Source organism: Syngnathus scovelli, chromosome 16 (genome assembly GCF_024217435.2).
Source record: "Syngnathus scovelli strain Florida chromosome 16, RoL_Ssco_1.2, whole genome shotgun sequence".
In the NCBI taxonomy this organism is placed as follows: domain Eukaryota; kingdom Metazoa; phylum Chordata; class Actinopteri; order Syngnathiformes; family Syngnathidae; genus Syngnathus; species Syngnathus scovelli.
This window is the reverse complement of record NC_090862.1, coordinates 6329871-6351335: the sequence shown is the minus strand read 5'-3', so window position 1 is coordinate 6351335 and position 21465 is coordinate 6329871. Positions and strand designations below refer to the sequence as shown.

At 45.7% G+C, this 21465-nt stretch overlaps 1 protein-coding gene across 1 annotated transcript; it reads right to left on the bottom strand.

Moving 5' to 3' along the window:
* Positions 1 to 4731: 4731 nt before the first annotated feature.
* On the bottom strand, positions 4732 to 15452 carry c1ql1l2 (complement component 1, q subcomponent-like 1-like 2). The gene is made up of 2 exons (XM_049745620.2): positions 14394 to 15452; positions 4732 to 6001 (listed from the first exon to the last, which is right to left on the bottom strand). The coding sequence occupies exons 1-2, from the start codon at positions 15000 to 15002 to the stop codon at positions 5822 to 5824; spliced, it is 789 nt and encodes a 262-aa protein (XP_049601577.1). The 5' UTR covers positions 15003 to 15452; the 3' UTR covers positions 4732 to 5821.
* Between the last annotated feature and the right edge of the window lie 6013 nt (positions 15453 to 21465).

Below are 21465 nucleotides of genomic sequence, written 5' to 3'. Positions count from 1 at the left end.
ACGATATGCAGTTAGATGAGGATCAGCACAGAAAGTTCACGTCGGGTCATTTTATTGATATTTGGGGTTTTTGTTCTCTCTCAGGCCTTCTTTTACCTCGTCGCTTGGTTTCACCTTCGCAAACTCAGCACTTCCTCTTCTCAACTTGTCAGCAGGTTAATGATTTCACTTTGTACACTTCACCCTGTCTAATTGTTTTTTTTTTTTTCTTTGTCTTGTCTACTTGACTGGTTGAGACCATGTCCAGGTTAAGACTCAAGTTCTGCTCAAATGTTTGGACTTTTTCCAAACCTCGGCAATCAAAGTACTGTATTTTCCGCACTATAAGGCGCACCGGATTATAAGGCACACCTTCAATGAATGGCCCATTTTAAAACTTTGTCCATATATATAAAGCGCTCCAGATTATAAGGCGCATGGATTAAATAACTCAACGTTGCTCAAACGTTAATGCAATCACATTATAGTAACACTCGAAATAGTAAAAACAATAACAATATATCAATCACTCAACGTTGCTCAAACGTTAATATCACACAACACACAAAATAAACACGTAAAGCTTACTTTAATAAATTAGTCCTCATCCACAAATCCATATTGGTCCATATATAAGGTGTACCGGATTATAAGGCTTTGGAGAAAATCTGAGGTTTTTAGGTGCGCCTTATAGTGCGGAAAATACGGTATGCCAATTTAGTCATCAACATCACGCTCTAACGTAAATCCAGAAGCAGTACGTTACGGCCCCTTTAAGCTGCCATCATGCTGTTATTTGTGAACAAGCCATGCGATACAATAACAGACTAGCTTTAATGATGATGGTAGTCAATCTCGATGTAAAAGAGCCTAATGGGAGTTATCTCAAGTATGTATTCCGGCGTGTGTTTGTGCGCTCGCAAGTGTGTGACAGGCCACGGGAGCATATGGCACGACAAGAAAATAATGAAGTTGTCTTCTTGCACTGGCATGTCTCCAGAGGTGGCGTGAATGTTCCCATGTGACACAACAGCATACAGACCACATGTGTGTGTGTTTTCACATGAGTGTGCACAGCTGTGTGCAGTTACGCGCATTATTATTATTTTTTTTATGTATATGCAGCGCTGGAAAACAAATAGGTGACCCCGCCAAATAAATAAACAAGGATGCCGGGTTTCCGTACCACAAACCTTAGAAATGACATGTTGAAGGGACTATTTTATCGATTCTCCATGGCGACACGCGTTCGTCATACATTCCTGTTGCGCCTCCTCCACAACTCCCATGGTGGCGCTCTCCTGCCCTGAGCAGGTGACGAGCGCGCCGCATGACCGTCGAGAAGCAGCGGGAGTGAGCTAGTTAAATTTGGCGCCTTCCTACGTGCTCATAAACGTGTGAAACTTGTATTTAGATTATAACGTAACATGCAGTAGAGGATTAAACGTTCACTCGAAGCATGTAAGCTGCTAGCTTAATGCTAACATACTGTACACCGCTAGCCACAATTAGCATAGATGTTAATTATAAACATTAAAACAAATTCTAAACATCCAATACTACTGGCTACTACTTATATTCTCATTGCAGGAACTATTATTAGAGTTTAGTTGGGGACCTTCTCTGCCTCTCTTTGCTCTTACTAAACCAGGATCTCTTTCTAAAGAATCTGTTTAAATTTTGATTTAAAAAAAGACAAAAATGCTGATCTCCTATTCGAGGTCTTTCGGTTTCTGATTTTCTCCTTCCGGACCTGAGCACTCCGCTATCGATTGTCTTCTCTCACGGACAGCGGTACAGGCCACATGCGTATCCTCGCATACGCTTGACTTGCTATCAGAGTTCGGCAGCGCGAGCTCAATACCTCCCACGGTTCTAACCGGGGAGGTCAATTTAGAGATGAAGACGGCAAATAACCTTCATTGCTTGCAAGTTGGAGATGTACTCAGCAACCCTTAAGAAAAGCGGAAAAACAACAACAACAAAAATCATATGTGGGATAAATCATCTCATTGGTACAAACATGTTAATTCTTACAGTGTCTGATCTCATATTAGTTTGCAGACTCAAGCAGAAGGTTTGATAGTTGTTAAATGCGGAAACCTTTTAGCCCAGTTAGGAGATTCTTTCCGTGGGGACACTCCAAAAAAAAAAAGGGTCACTAATGCACTCAGCTTGCTGAAGGAGAAGAGGCGCAGTGGATGTTTGTTTGGAGTGTTTTTATCTCGTCTTACAGTTTTTTTTTCCGGAGATGCTGCGCCGCAACATGTGAGAATGGCGTGGTGGTGTGTTTGTGTGCGAGGGCGGACGATGGGAAGTGGGAGGTGAGAAACACTCAGTGCATTTCATGCTGTTTGCATCCACAGCTTGTAAACTAGATTTGGGGACACACATGTCGGGTTGAAAGGTTGCCCGGGCACGTCGCTTCTTCTGCGTCCACCCCAATTATTCCAAAGACTCCAAAATAATTACGCACTGGGAAGAGGATACAACAAAAGTGCCAATTTAAAAGTCTTTAAATGTGTGTATTTAAATACAACGCAATATCCATCCTCTGGGATTGATTATCTATTTTATTTCCCCGCAGAGCAGCTGCACTAAGTTAATTTTGTCACACAGCGATCACAGGAGGTGTTTTACTTGTTTAAAAAAAAAAAAAAAAGTGTTAGAGTCTTAATTGCATTTACTTCATCTGTCCACCAACTCCAGACTTTATTATTGGCACATTCTGACTCATCCGTTACCTTCTGCTTGGCTGCTATTGTGTGGATCATTAACTCATTGGCTTTCTTAGCTTTTTCCGTTAAAGCCCAGTGGGGCCACTATTGTGTAATTTTTGCGTAACGACGAAACACGGCATTGGTATAAGCCGGGTATTTGAACACTAATGGTGCAGCAACACATGTAGACAGACAATACAGCACTTTTTTTTTTTATCCTCTGCAAAAAAAAATACCAGCCAACTATTCAGCCACGTACATCAGTTGAGTGAAACTCTTCTTCATTTGTCTGCATGACTGTATTATATTGCCACCTAGTGGCCAAGTCGCACACACCAAATGTCAGCGTTTACAATTCAACACTATGTGCAAACTCTTTAATCATTTCTCTGTGATTTGATTCAGGTTTTTAAAAGTACCGTGCGGTGCTAATCCCCTTATAAAAACATAATAAGTTTTGTTGTATTTTGCTAGCTAGAACGGATTAACGTCATCTTTGCATTTCCAAGACAACGCTGTTTTAAAAAAGTAGCCATTTTGCCTTTGCATGCAGCGGCTGCCTCTCCTCGACTGACTTCAGAGGGTATTTTTGGTGCACCCTGTGGGCAGGTGATGTTTTTTGGTGCCACCGTCTACACAATTAGTGCACCAAGGATAGAGAAGTGGATGAAATGATACAGCCGGCGAGCCACTCACTTCCCTTAAGAGCAGAATATTGCCGAGCCGTGTCACTTCCCATCCCTGGCAGTCTTGAAGAATGTCCAGTCCTTGACGCTTGTCCAATCCAAGCTGCTCCAGCTTCACGCCAGCTAATCTCTCTTGACGCCTCACTCCGCCTCCCCCCACGGGGGAATGGAAACAATCCGCCCCCACCTCCCTCTCCCAATTCAGCCCAAATGGGCACCAGTCCGTCTTCCTTATATCCTTATATGCCATCTAGCCCGTCTCCATTACTCCCCTTTGTGGCTTTGTCTTCTCTCTCCATCTGTCTTTGTCAGGCCCGATTGCAGTCGTCTTCTATCTGGCTCAATCTCACCTCTCTCCCCTGCGTCGCGCCTTTCGATGAGAACCTGCGATTGTCAAGTGAGCAATAGCCTTGGGGGCCCGCCAGCGAGAGTTGCTAAACTCGGAGGGCGTCTATCTGCGAGCACACCTTTTTGCAGATCAAGAGCGGCTCACTTAGGCGGGAAAATAAACAGCGGTGTCTTTCCCTCGATACCTGTCGCCGCGTGTCTGCGTTAAGAGGCTGACATTTTGGGAAGCGCTAGTTGATAGGAGCCTGAGCACAAACAAGACCATTGTTATTTTAAACACAACTTTTTTTCAAGAGGCATTGTTAAGGCTCCAAACGAGATCCCCGGGGGGCCCGGGGGCCTGAGCTTGGGAGACCGTAAAAAAATGTGACATCATTTTAAAAAATATATATATTTTAGTTCACAGTTGGTTTTTATTTTTTTGACTGTTTTAAAAATCAGTTTTAAATAGATTTTAGAGTGGGTTTGTCTTTTTTTTTATCCTTTTTTGTTTTCTAAAAAATGTTTTAGTTTAGGACCTATTAATCGTAGCTTTAGTTTTTATGGAGTATTTAGTGACTGCAAGATGGGAAAAAAAAAAGTCTAATTAAAACATTCCAAATACCAGTAATCCCAAATTAAATACATTTAAAATTTACCTTTGAAAGACTAAACCCAAGTACATTTTTGATATAATTTTACAATAGTTTATTTTAGTAGATTCATTTTTTTCCCATTTATTTATTTATTTATTTATTTATTTATTTGGGGGGCGGTTTTCCTTTATTTCATTAGTTTTCGGCATTAGTTTTCAGCATTGTGGCACCACAATTTAATTCCTGCATTAGTAATATACGTACTTTTTATTCAGAACAAAATGCAGAGGTACACGTCATTATGTTTAATTGATGTTAAGCTTATGAGGAAACTTTCTCCCCTGTAGGAGTCCCTGTACCCAAAAATCTGTGACCTCCTGCTCCACCTATCTGGGCTCCAAGCATTCCCAAGAAACCATCCACTCAAAAAAATCCCATTTATTATTTATAAGTATTCAACAATTCCAAAAGATAAGATAGACAAACATGTCAGAATTCATTTACAAGCTTTTTTTTTTTTTTTTTCCCCTTCTTCTTCTTGTCCTCATCATATCTGTTGCACAATCTCATCATGGGCTTGCTAAATAAAATATCATTGGCTGTAGCACAAAGGAAAACGACCGCCGAGAAGAGCACGGAGCTATGACGCACCACATGCTGACATACACGCACTCCCGAAACAAGCGGTCCGATCCTCCCGGGGGGGCGAGCGGGTCGGGCTGCCGTGCTGACTAAATATTAACACACGTGTGTGTCTGCTAATGAATGGAGGGCAATGGGTGAGGCTCCTTCACGTTTGCTCTTTAGCTACGGATCTGCTTTTGCTTGCTAAGCAGAACTAAAACATCTAGAAGACACTTTGATGAACCCCGATAGCAGCAGCCGGACGTGGCCGAGGGTGCGGTCGATATAGAGGAGTCGTTTTCCATACAGTGCTGAATGTTATTGGATGAACACAGAAGTCACCTGCCACTTCCATAACAACATCTCTCTTCACAAAGGGGACAAGGATATTATTTTATTTATTATTTTTTTAAATTATTATTTCCGTCAATCAGTGCAGGTTATTATGCATCGCTACCAAATAAAAACACAATCTAAGGTTTAAATTGCACGCAACGACACTACGGATTTCAGTCAAGTTAGCTGTGGAGAGAAGAGGTGTGACGGACGGACGGCTTGCGTTGTGCGATGGGGGGAATAGAGGGATGAGGGAAAGGAGAGGATGAGACGCTGTTAGCGAGGAGCTTCCGACACATTGGCGCTTGGAAGGTACCCGCCCGGCCGGCCTCAAGTGCCCCCCCAACTGTCCCTACTGGCATCTCCCGCTGTCCCCTCTGCCAGTGTGTCCAGGCCTCGGCCACAGCGCCCGGAGAAAGTCCGTGATGATGGAGAGAAGAACAGGGGGAAACTAGAAGGCCTTGAACACACATCCTCTCCACCCCACAACTCTTTCCTTCAGTCCAGCTGGACTGTCTTTTTTTTTTCTTTTTTTTTCTGTCGGGACGTGCGCTCAATCGGCGTAGAGGATGAAGCCCGAGAAGGTGCTATACTTGTTGTTGTTGCCGCCGTGTGCTTTGCCGCCGTCCAGCTTGATGTAGACCTCGTCCCCGGCGTCTAGGTGGAGGATGACGCTGTTGGAGGCGTAGTCGTAGTTCTGGTCCGCGTCTTGGGCGATGGCGCTGGCCCGAACCTGGGAGGACAAACAGAGGAATTCATATGTACAGATTAGGAATGGTCAACTGGAAGCTGCCTGCAAAAACAAAATGCTTAGTAAGCATATCTGATGGATGTGGATGGAAGTGAAGCTTGCCTTCTCTGCCTCTTGCGAGAGTTCACCAAGTAGTTGGCTGGTTATAGTTTTGCAATCTTTGGCTTGGTGCAATTATTATTGACCTCCTAACAAGTAGAAGTGCATCAAGCCAGTTAAGAGGAATAAAATTGAACCAGAAGATCGTTATTTTCTCGATGGGGGTGGGGGGGACAAACGCAAGCCCACTGTACATCCCTGAAAGTCGGCGCCAGTTAAATCAGCCCATTAGTCACTTAGTCAGGCCAGCCAGGTCGAATCAAAATCAATGGCTTTCTTGCATCCGCCGTATTTTCTCGTGGCTCATTATCAGCTCTCCGAAGACGGCGTTGCCGTGGCGGCGTGACTTTAAATCACAGCATTTCGAGCTGTTGTCAGACGGCACTGAGGATGGCCGATAATTACTCTCTTTCGAGGAGGCGGCCATATTGACGAATGTGAGGGAAAGGGATGGAGTTACTCCACGTGAGTCTCTTGACCTTTGGAATGTGTTCTTTCAATTTCATTTTTTAAACTTCAGTCAGTAGCGCTAAGAAAAGACAAAAAAAAAAAAGAGAGAAGAACTCGAGGGTCCGACTGGGTCACAAAAAACACCCAAAATTTCTGGCAGCACTCCGCTAAAAAGCATTTACGTGTTCAGGTGACATATCTGTTTTGGGAGCCGGTGCTGGCAAAAGCAGGTGGGGGGGGGGTGAGTGCGAAAGGATGCGTTGCACAAATGATAAAAGCTTCTGCTTGACTGTCAAGTGCTTATTAAAACTTAATGTCTTCTTTCAAATTCAGCTTTTAGGCCATCACAAGAAATAAGCACAGTTGAGGATGAAAATTAAAAAGAAAAAAAAAAAAATCACCGTTATCAATCATATAAAAGAGTTTGAGAGTTTCAATGGCCCATCACTTGTCGCCGGCGCTGTCTATATAAAATGTTGTACTTTACTTTTGACTGTTTACTCGTCTGATTAAATCGGGCACAGCTCATATCGTTGCGCAAACAGAAGCCCGCCGTCGAGATCTTGCAACGTCTGCGGCCAGCCCCTATTATTAATAAGCCGCCATGTGTCCCTCGCCATGCAAAGTCAACAGCGGCTTTTTATAGAGTTGACCCCCCCCTCCGCCGATGACAACTTGTTAGGATTTGTCAGTTAAAATTTACTCCTTAGGTGATCATAAACTTGTTTGGGAAAATTGCCTGTTTTTGACAGTATAAGGTGGCATCAAACTAAAATGGCCGACTTCCTGTTTAATAACGATCCATGGATTCTCAAGACCATTTTGTGAATTCGGTCATAATATCTAGTAGGGCCAATTTCTTTATAATAATACGTTCGGCCATTTTGTCACTTGCTGTCGATTTGATAATGACATCACAATGTTCAGGTAACAACCAATGACAGCTCATCATTGGTCGTTACCTGCCGGTTGCCGGATTTTCAAAACGAGGGCCTCCCTGGCGTCGACACGCATGCCCAAATTTTCCCCGACGGCACTCTTATGTATATTTACTTCTGTCTCCCCGCTCGGCATCTTTTTATCTCGCCTCAATGGGCTAAAACTTGTTCCCGGGAATAATGATCAGGAAGGCGCCTTGTTAAAGAGACGGGGACAAAGCGAGGCCGAGTGGCGGCGCGTGACCTTGACGCCGCGTACGGCGAGCGACTTTGACAAGGCAAACAGAGCGTGAGCCCGCGAGGCTGGCAAACGAGGTGTCAGCCCATGTTGTCGTCGCCGGCGCGTCGACATCCGTCAACATGATGCCTTTGATTGAATATTCGCTGTGCGCTCGGCCTTAATAGATAATGCATGCCGCGCGTTTCTTTCGCTGTAAAGGCACTTATCAATAATGACTGTTTGTGTGAGGCGAAGGGGGGGCGGGGTTTATGGGTCATCTTGCAGTACAGTTTTGTTTTAACAAATCTCTAATTATGACAATTTGAGGTTTGTGGATAGGAGGGAGCCCCTCTGCTGTGAACGTTTGACAGGGTGGAAGGGGCTGATTTTACGAAAGAGGCTTTGTCGGCGTGACAAGGACGCGTCCCCCCAGGCGTGTCCGACGGCGCTTTGTTGACTTGATGTCGATGCTCCGTTTTGGCTCGGCGACTCTATTGGTCCTCCTTAAATCAAAGCGCACCGTTGCCTAATTGTGTTTGAACGTTGCGGTCGTCAGCTGCATGCTTAATAGCGCCGCACGCACGCACGCACAACGGCGAAGAAGCCCACACTCAAATGAGTCACAATTCAAAAGCCGTGTCGAGTATTCCGCCTTTACAATAATGCCATGCTCATTTCATTAGAAAGCGAATGACATCGCAAATCACGTTAAGTACAGTCGCTTATATCAAAGCTCAGATGGGTGATTGTTTACACCAACATAATTTTTACTGTTCATTTTAAATTATTAATAGATTTCTTCACAGGGGAGCTGTTGTAACTTGCTCCATTAACATGTTCTAGTCTCGCAAGACAATCTAATGAGGTCCAATATATGAGTTGCTATTCTAATATTTTATTTACTGAATGTATACTGCAGTAGCTCGGCTTTTACCGAATTTAATTTGTACTAATTAATCAAATCGATTCGATATTGGAATTAATTGCATTCACGCTTTTCAAACTCCATAAGCTGTGAAAAACATGAAATTGTTGTACGTCTCGAGGCACCCAATTCTGAAAACATCGATTCGTGCTCCCGTGTCGGAAACCTTCCCAAACGTTTCAAGCGTGAAAGCAACTAAAGCCGCCGGGCACGCCGATGGAATCCTGACAACACGGACGCTCATGTCGGGTTTATTCGTCAGAGGAGGCCTGATTGAAAACATGACAAGAGGAGAAAAAGCGTTAACGGGAGATTTGCCATCTGTCACCGACAGAGCAGGAGAAGAATTAATTTCGCCAGCTGTCTCGTCTCCGACTGCGGGAGACTGACCGATGTTTACCTGGCCACTTCGTTAGAAGAGCCAGTCCGCCAAAGAGGCGTCAGGAGAGCCTCGTCAGCGGCGGGAAGCGAGAGAGGCTGCAACTTTGACCCCGCCGTCCGGTCTGAGCTCCCTCCAGCCCCGCCCTTCGCCCCTCTCGCTCGTCTGACTCATCACTTAATTAGCGAGCCGCACTGTCCGCCTCGAGCGCCCACACCCAAAACGCAACGGTGGCTCTCAGCGGAGTCTAAAAACAGTCAAAGTCGACCTTTTGTTCACTCGGATGACTTTTTCTTTAGCGGCTTTGTGATTAACCCTGCGAGCGCCGGAGAGTAAAGTAAAAATAGAGTAAAAATATACTCCAAACGTGTGGCGAACAACTAGCTGTTATGATCTTCAAAGTCTTTTTTTTTTCTTTTTAATTAGATAAAACTTTTTTCTGCTGGCCTTACTTTAATTTGTTTCGGTCTTTATTACTAGTGCCAGAATAAAACTGTCGGTCATATTGGGTACATCCAAAAAAATAAGAGGTGGGCACATTATGCAGACTGTGAGTCATGTGACGCCACCGACCGACTCGACGCCGCCGACCGACTCGCCGCCTTCCCCGTGGAGGAAGAAACGGATAATTGTAGCTATCGCTGACGACTGAATTCGGGGGATGGCGGCTAAATGTCAGGGGCGTGGGGAGCGATGGCGAGAGAAATGTTTGCATAAGGTAGGCTGGCGGGCACTTGTCTATCTCCCATATGGCCCTCATTATAACCAAGGAGCCTTGTGAGTCAACACAGTCGAATCCTTGACTCACGCAGCCACAGGAGACGCTCCTGTTTTAGCTTTTTTAGCTCTTAATGCATATCCACTACAGGATTCTCATACCCCTGCTAAAATATTCATTTGGAACACACAAACAGCAAAGTTTATGAAACACAAGATTAAGAGTTGCTGCCTAATGGCTCTTTGAATCCATTCATTGCATATGCGGTGTGCCGCCGAGGTTGGCAGCACGCAAGGTAGGCGCCCGCCGCTGTGCCCAAATTGAAAAATGTTCACTTCGGGTGAAGCAATCCAATAAGTAGTAAGTAATGAGTAATCCAATCAGAGAAATGTTGGCGGGGTAATTTCAGAGTGACAACAGCAAGGTATTTTGGCAGTGAGAACAGCATGGAGGTGAAACTGAGCTATTATTTAATATTTGTAATTTTCTTTTGGGGATCAATCCAACACCTGGTGAATTTTCACTCCTAAGGCTTTGGCCTCTTCTGTCTTGCAGGTTGCCAAACTGCTCCCTGCTCAGTTTGAAGTAGACCTTGATGTGACCTCCATAGAGCTTCCAGACGAGCACCGGATTCTGTTTTTAGAATATGCACCAGTCTACTTCCGGTTTGGTCACCTAGCAACCAAGCTTGTTCCCTCCCATGCGGTAAGTGAGCTTCAAACTAAGTCCCGCCTTAAACATTACAAATGTGTTCTCATCGGCGTGCAAAGGGGCGGGGCCAATGGGGATGTAATAAGACTCTAGTCAATATTTAACTAGCTTTGATAGATTTACCAGTTATTAGCAACACGTGTTTGGAGGCTTTGATCAAATCCTCCATTTTTTTTTCCTCTCTGATGTTTGCGCACAGCAACATGGCGCCATCCTGACATTTCCACTTCGTGCCGTACTTCCTGACAATCTTCATTTAACAGCTCTCGTGGCTAATTAGGCCCCAAGCTCTAATGTTCCACTCGACGGAGTGTCAGCGGCGCCGTCCAATTACGGAACGGATGGAGGCCAAAGGTCCGCCTCCGTTGCGGTGCGCCGCGGTTGCGTCGCATGTGGGTAGAAATGTCGTAAAAAGACGACATGGACACACGCGACTTCTCACGCAAGCGATCAATACTGAGACAAAGGCGCGAGTCTCTCGCTCGCTCTCAAGCCCCGTCTGTCCATTTCAAACAACGGCTTTCTGTTACACTGGCGGGAAGACACACAGAGGCCTCTCAGTACCCATCGGCACCAAGAATAGCAGATCCAAACATTGCCGGAATGCTAAAATCAATCAAGACTTAAGGGGACCCAAAAAAGAGAGAAAAAAAAACTCCCAACATGCTTTCAAAATTTCTTTTTGTCATCTGCCGCAAAAACATATGTCAGCCACCTGCATCCAGATGGCTCCCGCATTCGCATTTGGCTTTCACGTATTTGTGTCTCGTTTTTTTTTTTTCCTTCACCTGAACGCACAACAAAAGGGGATAAAAGAGGGACCCCCGAAGGAGTAGCTCATTTGTGCCATGCTTCAAAAAAAAGAAATCAAACAGAGCAGGATGCATCACGATGATGCCATTTGTCAGCGTAGTTTTTTTTTTTTTTTTTTTTCAGAAAGGGGGGGCACTAAAGGAGAGATGGAGGGCAGCACGCAGTTGGAGTGTGCTTGGGTTGGGGGGGGGCGCACGCGACCACAAGAGGGAGACTGCGGCGATAATTGCGAGGGAAGCGCCATGTGCACGAAGGACGTTGAAGCTTATTAAAGGAGGAGACAGTGATTATTCACTACGGCCCTCCGGAGGGGCCGACGCTCCACTCGTTGCTTTTAATTAAGTCTCAAAGTGTTTTTGAGGAATAATAACAATATTAAGAAAGGGCGGGGGCGGAGAAGTGCAAACACATCCTGGATCTTGCTCACATACCTTTTAATAACGTTTAAATTGAGTGGGTGACACAGCCGTGTCTTTTTGTCTTTTTTTTAAGTCGTCGTCGCTTCACTATGTTCCCCTCCGGAGCCTTTTTACCCCCGAGTCAAAGCAGAGCATCGATTTAGGATCGCTCGGAAGGTTTGGAGTCAAAGAACGGGCGCCGGAGGAGCCCAAAGATGGCGAGGAGGAAGAGGAGAGGAAATTGGCTCTGCTGAAAATAGATTTGTTTATCTACCAGGAAGCTGGAGAAAAGTTACGGGGACAATGGCGCGATTCTCTCGGATGGCTGAAAGTAAGCTTTTGAACGTTGTGTCGATGTTTGCCACGGCTCGGGAAGTAGTGGGCGCAGCGTTTTGCCGGGGTGAAACGGCGCTGCGGGCCGTGCCAAGCACGCCGCTCCACTGCAGCCCAAAGATGATCAAATAGCGGTACACTACTCTCTCCGACTCTCTCGCTTCTTGTCACCGCACACAGTGCAGCTTTTTTGCTGCCTTAATGAGCCGAGGTTCTAGTACGGCTCCACCTGGACGCCCAGAGCTCCATTAACTAATCTGGCCCAATGTTTGGAACCAGTCAGCATCAAATGTTCAACCCCAAAAGCCTCTTGAGCTCACCACTGAAAACCAGACACACAAATGGTGGCGCAACACATGTAGACAGACAATCCTCATAGGCCTATATTTTTTATTTATGTTCATCAGCAGCTTCCTGAGTCTCCATATTTGTATTATACTGCCCCCAAGTGTAGTTAAGCATGAAAGGACAGACAAAGACAAACACTTTCTGCTTTATTAACATTGTGTAGGCCTCTAGAGACGCACGCAACGTGTGTGTATGTGTAACTTAAGTGCCTCCGCAGCCCCTCCCCCCCCCCCTTGGGGAGCTCAATATCGCAGTAGCAGAAGGTGTCTTAACTCCAACATATGTTCTTCCTCCCTGATTATATATCAACGCGTTCACGCCCTGGTTGTTAAAAAAAAATCACCGTTACGCAACCCAGGCCACCGTGTTGTGAACTTGACGAGGGTGAAGGAGTTAACCGCTACCTATAAGCGGGGGGAGGGTGTTCGTGCCGCAGAGTCGGTGGCGCTCGTTAATTCAGTTCCAATTTGGAGACAAAGGCAGCATATCGAGACCTCGGCAGACCTCCTGCTTTGTTCCAACCGTGTTGAGCAAGTTGTCATGACTCATTTGCATATACAACTTGGATAAAGTTACTTAGAAAGAGTTGCATATTGCACAGTACACAATCATTTTGCGGTTTTGCCTGAACTTACGACAAAACATCTTTTGCGGCGGGCATATAGACTTTTAGTGAGTGACTGTAAATTCTATTTACATTACGGCACACAATGATGCTAAGATACTGCGGTGCTGAACGTGTGCCACTTTATTAGGTACACCTGCAAGGTCAAATGAGATCGAGTACAAGACTGGCACTGCCAGAAATGTGAGCAATAGCTTGGCTTGACGGCAGGCTCAATTCAAGCGAAAAACCGCAATAAAAAACACATATTGTACATTTTAATGACCTCAGTGTAAATTAAAAATAAACATTATTATCTTTGTAAAAGCAATTTTTTTTTTCAATACAGCTTTTATTGGAGCTTATGAAAATGTCTCAAAGTAGCTAATGAAGAGTTTAAAATGAGCTCAGCTTTAAAAGCTACGCCATCTTATTTCCATAGTGGACTTGTTTTGAGGGGGGTGGGGAGTTTTACGTTGCATTTTATTTGTCCTGTTTGTGCTTCAAAGTGTCTGTTTTTGCAGATTTATTTCGAGGGCATTCAGTGTCACGTCCACCTTTTTTTTTTTTTTAAATTCGCACGGCCACATTTTACGACAGGAGCCTTGACAGAGTGCGAACTGCGCGGCAAACACGCACATTAGTGACCCGAGAGGACCCCTCAAATGAAATTAGTGCCTCGTAAAAGTGATGCATACGAGCCCGAGAATAGCGCACATGGACGACGGATGCCATTTACACGACGTGAGAGGTTTCGATGTACTTAACATTATTTTATTTTTTTTTCTAGGCGTTAATTTTAATTTCCCTGACGCGTAAGCCAAAAATAACCTCCTAGTGTTGATCCCAATAAATAAAGTCACAATGAAGGGAGGAAAGGTGTGGATAGGCGCTCTACTGTGTGTGTGTGTGTGTGTGGGGAGGGGGTGACAATGTCAGGACGCATCATATGTGGGGGGACACAGTTTGCAACCAGTCAACATATTTTTATCTCCGGGCGAGCCGCATGCCACAGATGTGCGCTCTGCACGCGACCATGGCAATTATACACTCATGGGACATTTTATTAGGTACACCTGCACCCAGCTAATAACATCAGATAAATTATGTTTCTACAAAGATGATCGTGCATTTTTTTTTATATATGGTTTGATTTAGTAGGAGCTGTTTATTTGGCTGAAAATATGATTTGCTATGACTCATTTTAACAGTTTTGCAAACTATGAGAAAAAATACAGAATTACATACATGATCATGTCAAAATTGTGTTTTTGGTTGCAGGGATGTCTAATTAACCTTAAATAATTATGTCAGTAAAATATTCAGACTAAAATGATTCTTATTTGGAAAGGCAGATAGAGTGCAGCTGTTGTGTTGGAAGTGATGGATGGCTTCAAGAAGGCGAGGCAAAGACTCGGACAAAAGTTGAAGCACTCACCTGTCCGTTCTTGCAGAGGTCGGCCCACATGCTGGTGCCGTCGCCTCCTCTCATCAGCACGTGATAGATGAAGAAGTACGTGCCCGGAATGCTGCACACAAACTTGCCGGCGATGCCGTCGTAGTTGTTGCCCAGATTGGTGACCACGTCGTCAAACTTGAGGATCTCGTAGCCCTCGTGCGGGTTCTTGAGGCCGGCGTAGAAGGCCACCCGAGGAACCGTGCTGTAGGTGGCCGTGCTGATAGCTCCGTTCCCCCCCAGACCCAAAATCCCAGTCCTTCCCTGGTCCGACCTGTCCCCCGGAGGGCCCGCCGGTCCGGGCGGGCCTGGTTCGCCGGGCGGCCCCGGCGGGCCCGGCTTCCCCGGTCTGCCGGGCTTCCCCTGCGGGCCCTGCAGGAGCGTGGAGGGCGGCAGCACGTTGCCGTGGTCGCTCAGCGCCTCCGCCTCCGCTTGCAAGCCGGTTGAGCTGGTGCTGCTGCTCGGGGTTCCCTTGTTCAGGTAGGGGTCGCACACCATCCGACAGGTGCCCAGCATCTCATAGTGGCTGGGGTCCGTCCCCACGGAGCTGACGAGCACGGGGATGAGTACCACCAGGACCAGGACCAGCATAACCCCCACGGCGGCCGCCACCAGGGTCTTCCTCCCGATGCTGAGTCGGGGAAGGGGCTGAGCGGCCAGCGTGGATCTCCCGGGGGCGGAAATGGTGACCGCTTGGTGTGGGGAGCCTGTCGCTGAGGAAAAGGACCCGCAGATCCTGAGGATGGGCGCGATGGCTGGAGCGGCGGGCGCGCCAGGCAGAGACCCTCATACACTTGGACGGAGCTCCCGGCTGCGCTCGGTCGGTGGCAGCGCACGCACAAACCACTTTGAGGAAGCCGGCGTGGCGCGAACTGAGCCAGACAGTCAGCGCGCACTTCCAAACACTCTCTGACTTGTGAGCGGAAGACAGAAGGATGCGAGAGGGAGTCTGCAGGGATGGAGGGAGGGCGAGAGAGAGAGAGAGAGAGAGTGAGAGAGAGAGAGGTGCGACCACCAGATGTGTGTTGTGTGTGCGGCGAGTTTTTGAAGCTGGATTCTCAGGCTTGGATTCTTATAAGGTGCTAGCAGTGGGAAATAACCGAGTGGCTCCATCCCCTCCCTCAATTCCTCTCCTCTTTCTCTCTCTCTCTCTCTCTCTCTCTCTTTCATCCCTCACTTCCCCCTTCTTTCTTCAACTCACACCTCGCTCACCACCTTTCTCTTATTCTTTTTCCCACTTTTGTTGCTTCGTCGTCTCAGCAGCCTCCAGCTTCTAAAAATAAGGACAGAGCCACACGCGAGGAGGACCTGATGTGATTCCATGTAAACATGCTGCATATTTGTACTTAATAATGTTAATAACGAGACCTGCGGGCGGCTATTAAGGGCCCTCGTGGCCTGTAATTGAAGTTGAACGTGAAGCCGCCTCAGAAGTGGATCGCAAACGAGTCGCCCTTTGCGTGAAATGTCAATGTGATGTATCATCAGAAAGATCGCTTACTATATTTTCGTCCTCTGTCTTTGTAGAGAATTCCACACTGAGAGACGGACAAAGCGGTCGAGGCATTGACAGATAGAGAATAATTTCTTGTTGAAGGTAATAAACTTTTTTTTTTTTTTAAGGCTAGCTCTTCCGGGACCTCCGACATTGACATTGTGCTGAAGTTATCCCTTTGCTCAAACGGGCTGACACCTCCTCTTATTGGCATCTATGATATAGATTTTCAGGCTTACATCAAATTAAGGCTGCTGGGGTGTGGGTGGAAAAAAAATCTATATGCAGCAGTAATGTTATTTGGATGATATTTTCATCCTCTGGGAGTGACACAAAGTAAGAAGGAAGCAAAAAAGATGTTTGCTGTTGTTCGGCGGTTGCTATGGCTAATTAGATAAATGCACCATGGCAACATGCTAAAAACAGATTTGGTAGTTATGTTTCAAATCAATCCTGCAATGGCTGTGTAACCCTCGATCATAAAATGCATATTGTGGAATCTGTTTCCTCCTCAAAGATTAACGTAGATGCACTATAGTGACAATTTTAGATTTTGTTATTGCATAAAAAGAAATGTCAATGAGCTGAAAATTGAACATGCATTGTGTTATATTGTCAGTCTGCAAGTGTTGCTGCATCATTTGTGTTCAAATAAGCATAGTAGCCACATGCCGGTGTTTAGATGGCCAAGTTCTTCCCCGTCCAAGTATGAGTTTATGGAACTTGCTTTTGTGCATTGGAAACTATAAAAGTCCCTCCTGCCAACTCCTCCAAAGTTGGAAGCAATTGTTCAAACTGGACAAGGAGTCCAGTCAAAGCGTTTATTGATTCATTAATCGATTAATGGGGTGTGTTTCAAGGCTTCCTTCATCACAATTGGCATTTCCAACGCTGACGTCAGCACATTTTACAGTTTCTGGCCTCAGCCTTCGAGCGATCACAAGTTGGACAAACATACTCTTGGCTTTTCTTCCTGAAAATCAACATGGACTTTTCCTGGCTGGCACCGGCCCGCTGGACTGAACTCTTGCGACAGATTGAGACGGATCAGCCGTTGAAGTTGTCTTTGTACGACTCGTCTCTTCATCGTGACCAAACTATCAAAGCGGTGCTTCGCCGCCGGTCCGTGTCTAATTTTCTCGGTGAGCAAATAACGCATCGCAACGTCCTCTTCCAAATACCCGCCACACAGCAGGTGAGCCTGCAATGCATATTTACCTTTTTGTTTTAGTCCTCATAACGGAGACGAAGTTTACCTATATGAGGAAGCACACAGGCCGTAAATTGGTTTTACGGTTTGTTCAAGGAGGGGAGGGGGGAGGGGGCAATGGCGGCTGTTTGCTCCCGACACCTGCTGCCTGGACCTGCCAGTCACATCGGCCAAGACCCAAACCGCAATCTCACGAGCAAAGGGATCACCGGGAGAGAAGAGGACAAACTAAAAGACAATGCAGAAAAATGTCGTTGCTGAGTTTCGCATAATCTCTGATTTAATAGAAGCATATTTTAGCTCATTTTTTGTTCACAGGGCGCAGTTGTGATTCAATGACTAGTTCCAGATTTGGCCCATTGGGCACTGCTGGCGTTTTGCGAATGTCTCCGCTGTCTTTTTGACACCTCCAGCTCGGTGGGAACAGTATGGTTGCGAAACCCGGCTGTGTCGTAATTCCTGAAGTCCAGCCTTGCGCTTGATCTAAAGGAAGGCAGGAAGTTAGTCGATTCATTTTATTTTTTGTGTACTGTGAAGACACGGCAGTCAATCAATGAGAGCGGAATGAAAGAAAGAAATGGAATAAAAGCAACAACAACAGAAAGCAGGAAATCACTACGTCAGTCATCCCAAAGACTTTCAAAGCCCGACGTGCTGTTGTTTTCCGCGCTTCCAAAGGAGCCAGGCAGAGGCAGAACAAATGTTTCAGAAGGTGCACAGGGGACAGAAAGCACAAAACACGCGCGAGAGTCTTTAAGGATTCCATTTTTTTTTTTAGAAAGAGAAAGAGAGAAGTTTAGCAGGTCAAAGAAGCAAAACAACATCACAAGCGGGCACAGTCATCCGCACTCTGATTGCTTCCCTTGTGTCGCTCCTGCCCACCGCCTATCAAAGAGCTCCTTTCACGAGAACACGCTAGGGGAGGGAGGGCACCAGTGGCGAGGGGGGCAACACAAAAGTGGGCACCGCACAGGAAGTCAAAACAGAAGATGAGGTCGAAGATGCATTCGTGGGTGTGGAGGAAGCGAGCGTTCTCGCTTTACGTACGTTCGTACTCCTCTGAGGTCCCAAACGTGCTGGGAGATGTTCGCCTCAGCTACACTTGCTAAAACCAATGTATTCATTTGTGTTATTTTTAGAGCGGAATGAATTTCCTCAAAAACAACACAAATATTCGACTGTCTCTTTGTGCAATTTTAACAAATAGCCCCAAAAAAGTGATGTTTTTTCCCTGCTTTTAAACTCGCAAGTCAAGATACAATTTTTTTTTTTTTATAGTTATTCAAGTAATATTGTCCCAATAATTTTGCACAGTAATGTGCGTTCTGCTTACATGCTGAGAAAATTAATATGCATTTGCCTTACGCTCGTTCTGCCTCAGTGATTTTTGCTGACTTGCACAACATCCAGGTAGTGTCCAGAAACAGTGAAGGACGCCCCCCCCAACACACACACACACACACACACACACACACACACACAAATGGGCGTGAAGCTGTGTAGTAGTCTGCATCCATGCATAGATCATGCGTGACGTCTGCCTTGATTTCCAAAAGTCACATGACCGTGTTGCCATTTTGGCGAGGAGACATAAAAACATCCGTCCCGAACTTGTTCAGTCCCTAAAGATGTAATTTATGGTTCAATTTAGATGAAGGGAAAGAACTTTGTTCACCTGACAGCCCTTGAATGCTTGGTAGAGTTGCTGGCAGCTGCCAGGGAGATAACATTGTCAGAGTGTTTATTTTGTTCAGCTGCCCTCCCTGGTGCTTTTTGTGTTCTTATGTAGGCCATTACTTGTGCTACTGCCTCGAGGTTTCAGTCAGCTACCCAGAGAAAGTGTAAGCTTTCGGACCCGGTGGAGGAATGGCGGTTCAAAAATAGTTGGGACTTCAGCACGTTCAATGAGAGTGGCGGCTGGAGAGTTGGCAGTTTGCTGGCAATGAGTACCCCATTTTTGAAAAATAAAATAAAATACCCCAGTCAAAAAACGTGGGCATTACGAGCCTGTTCTCCAAATAGGACCCAAGTGTGCTTGCTTCAAGCTGTTTTGTCTGTACGAACAACATTTAAAACATTATATATTATAAACATTATAATATTTAAACCCCAAAATGTTTAACAAAAGCTTATGATTTTTATCAGAAGTCCAGTAGCTTAATGCTAACACCATGGCTAATAAAAGTTAACAGACAAACAAGTTCCTTCTCACATCGAGCCGCAACACATACATATATAGCATACAAAAATACGCTAAGACTAGATAAACAATATCATGTTTTCTAATGCTGCTTTGAAATGAGCATTAGCAGCTAGCTACGAGAGTAACTTGCTACCGAGCCGCTAACTAGCATGGCTAGCATCAGCGTGGACACATGGTACCACTTTTTGAGTTATACCCTGCACCACAATGTTGTTGTTAAAAATGCGAACTATGACCTAAGTTGTCCACAAGGCCGCTTTCATTTGTCGGCCTCATGTGCGTGTTGTTGTTTCGTGTTGTTACATTGTAAGCTGATTAGCGCCGTAAGCTCCGAATACAAACTCTTGCAATATTTATGACTTAATGTAGTGAAAAGCGACCGCGTCGAGGCTCGCCTTCACATCGTCTTTTCCCCTCAACTGAGCGGCAAAAAAAGCCTCGGGGAGGTCGCTCTTTAACCCTTTCAGCGAGGAGAAAGTCGCTGATCCAGGTATCGCCATAAATGCGCCACATCGAGCGTCCACGTGTGATTCATGCGCGCGTCGTCGCCATCTGCCTCGCCCGCGGCGTCTGTTAGCTCGCCCGCTCTTTCGTGTCTTTTCCCCCTTGCCGCCGTCCAAATGACGCCGTGACCTTTCTACCTGGGCCAGCGCCGTGGGGTCGGTCACAGCCGGAGCCCCAAACTCATCTCCTCGCTAAACGCTCCACGTGGCGGCTCTCTCTCCCTTAGCTCACGCCTTTCTCCATTTTCCCACCCCGTCGTAAAGAAAGGTCACACTTGTGCTCGCATGTGATTCATGATTAGCGGCAGTTATTGTTCGTACGCCCCACAACACAATTATCAGCACTGTAATGTATGTATGAATTCTCTTTTGCAGCCACTGTAGCCTACTTTACTACTTTGCACTTGAACTCACTGGATTGAACTCATTTTAAGGCTGTTGGGTTTGTGGCTCTCGGGCTTTTGTGGCCCCATTGTTCATTTCTTTAGTGCTACGACAACGTCAGTGCTTTTCATTAGTTTTTCATCAATAGCTGTATATGGTGTCAAGAAAATTGTGACTTGAGTTGCTTAATGTTGTGTTAACATGGAGACTATTAAATGGTAAAAAAAAAAAAAACACAGATAGTATGTGAAGTGACATTTATGTTCTCTTTTATTCTGCCCTTCTTGTTGAGTGACCCAAAGAGGTTCGTGCTCGATTCCCTTCGTGCCGTGACACAAACCACCAAGGAATACTTTGCAACTGAAGCACAGACATCTTGGAGTGACATACAGTAGCTCGTATGCTCTTTGAGCTTGGAAAACTTGTAAGGTAACAGTTAAGTAGGTTGGAAAACAGTATGTGGAGGGTTCAAGCGGTTGCTTTAATGTTGTGAAAAATGATTTGGATATTTCAGTCTTTCCCACAAGTGCTTTCACGCTGAGAGTTGTTGTGTAAAGTGTTGAATGTATCACTTGGCAGCTTGGCTATATGAGTTACTAATTATCGATCTCTTTTCACGCCAACTGTTACCTTAAAATTAGCTTGCCTAAAGTTTTTGGGTCTTAAAGACTGCAACGAACTAAGACCAACAACTGTCTCATGTTAGTTTTACAGTTTTGGTTTTACCGCACTTTGAAGCCGCATAAAATTCCAATTCCGAGCGGCCATTTTCCCCAATCACATTGGCCAGCTGCCCCATTTGCCCCTTCAGCTGAATTTACAATGAGATTTGACTATCATGCCGCGGGACGTCCTGGCAGCTCATTTATGTATCAAACAGTCTTCAGGGAGGAGAGACTACATCACAACAACATCATTAATATGAGAGTCATTAATCGCGGTGCGCAGAATGTAGGAATAATGAGACCACCTCGTGATTAGTCTTTTTGTATGGCAAATTTATTATTAATGCTAGGAAACGACTACGGGAAGCGAAGCATTTACGCTGAAATTGTTTGTTTTGTGTGTGTGTGTGTGCGTGTGTGTGTGTGTGTGTGTGCGTGTGTGTGTGTGAGTGAGAGAACATGTGGTAACTTCGCAGTAACCGCTGACCTTGTCCTGCTTCCTTTCCTCCAGATGAACATCCTCTCAGAGCACCTGACAACGCGACTGAAGCCAAAAAACGTCCCCCGACGAGGGCGAGAGGTGGAGCGCAAAGG

Excerpts from the sequence above, each read along its gene's own strand:
- c1ql1l2 (XM_049745620.2), bottom strand. The coding sequence starts at position 15,002 with ATGCTGGTCCTGGTCCTGGTGGTACTCATCCCCGTGCTCGTCAGCTCC. Across the intron at positions 6,002-14,393 it reads ACCTCTGCAAGAACGGACAG|GTTCGGGCCAGCGCCATCGC; the intron begins GTGAGTGCTTCA and ends TTGTCCTCCCAG.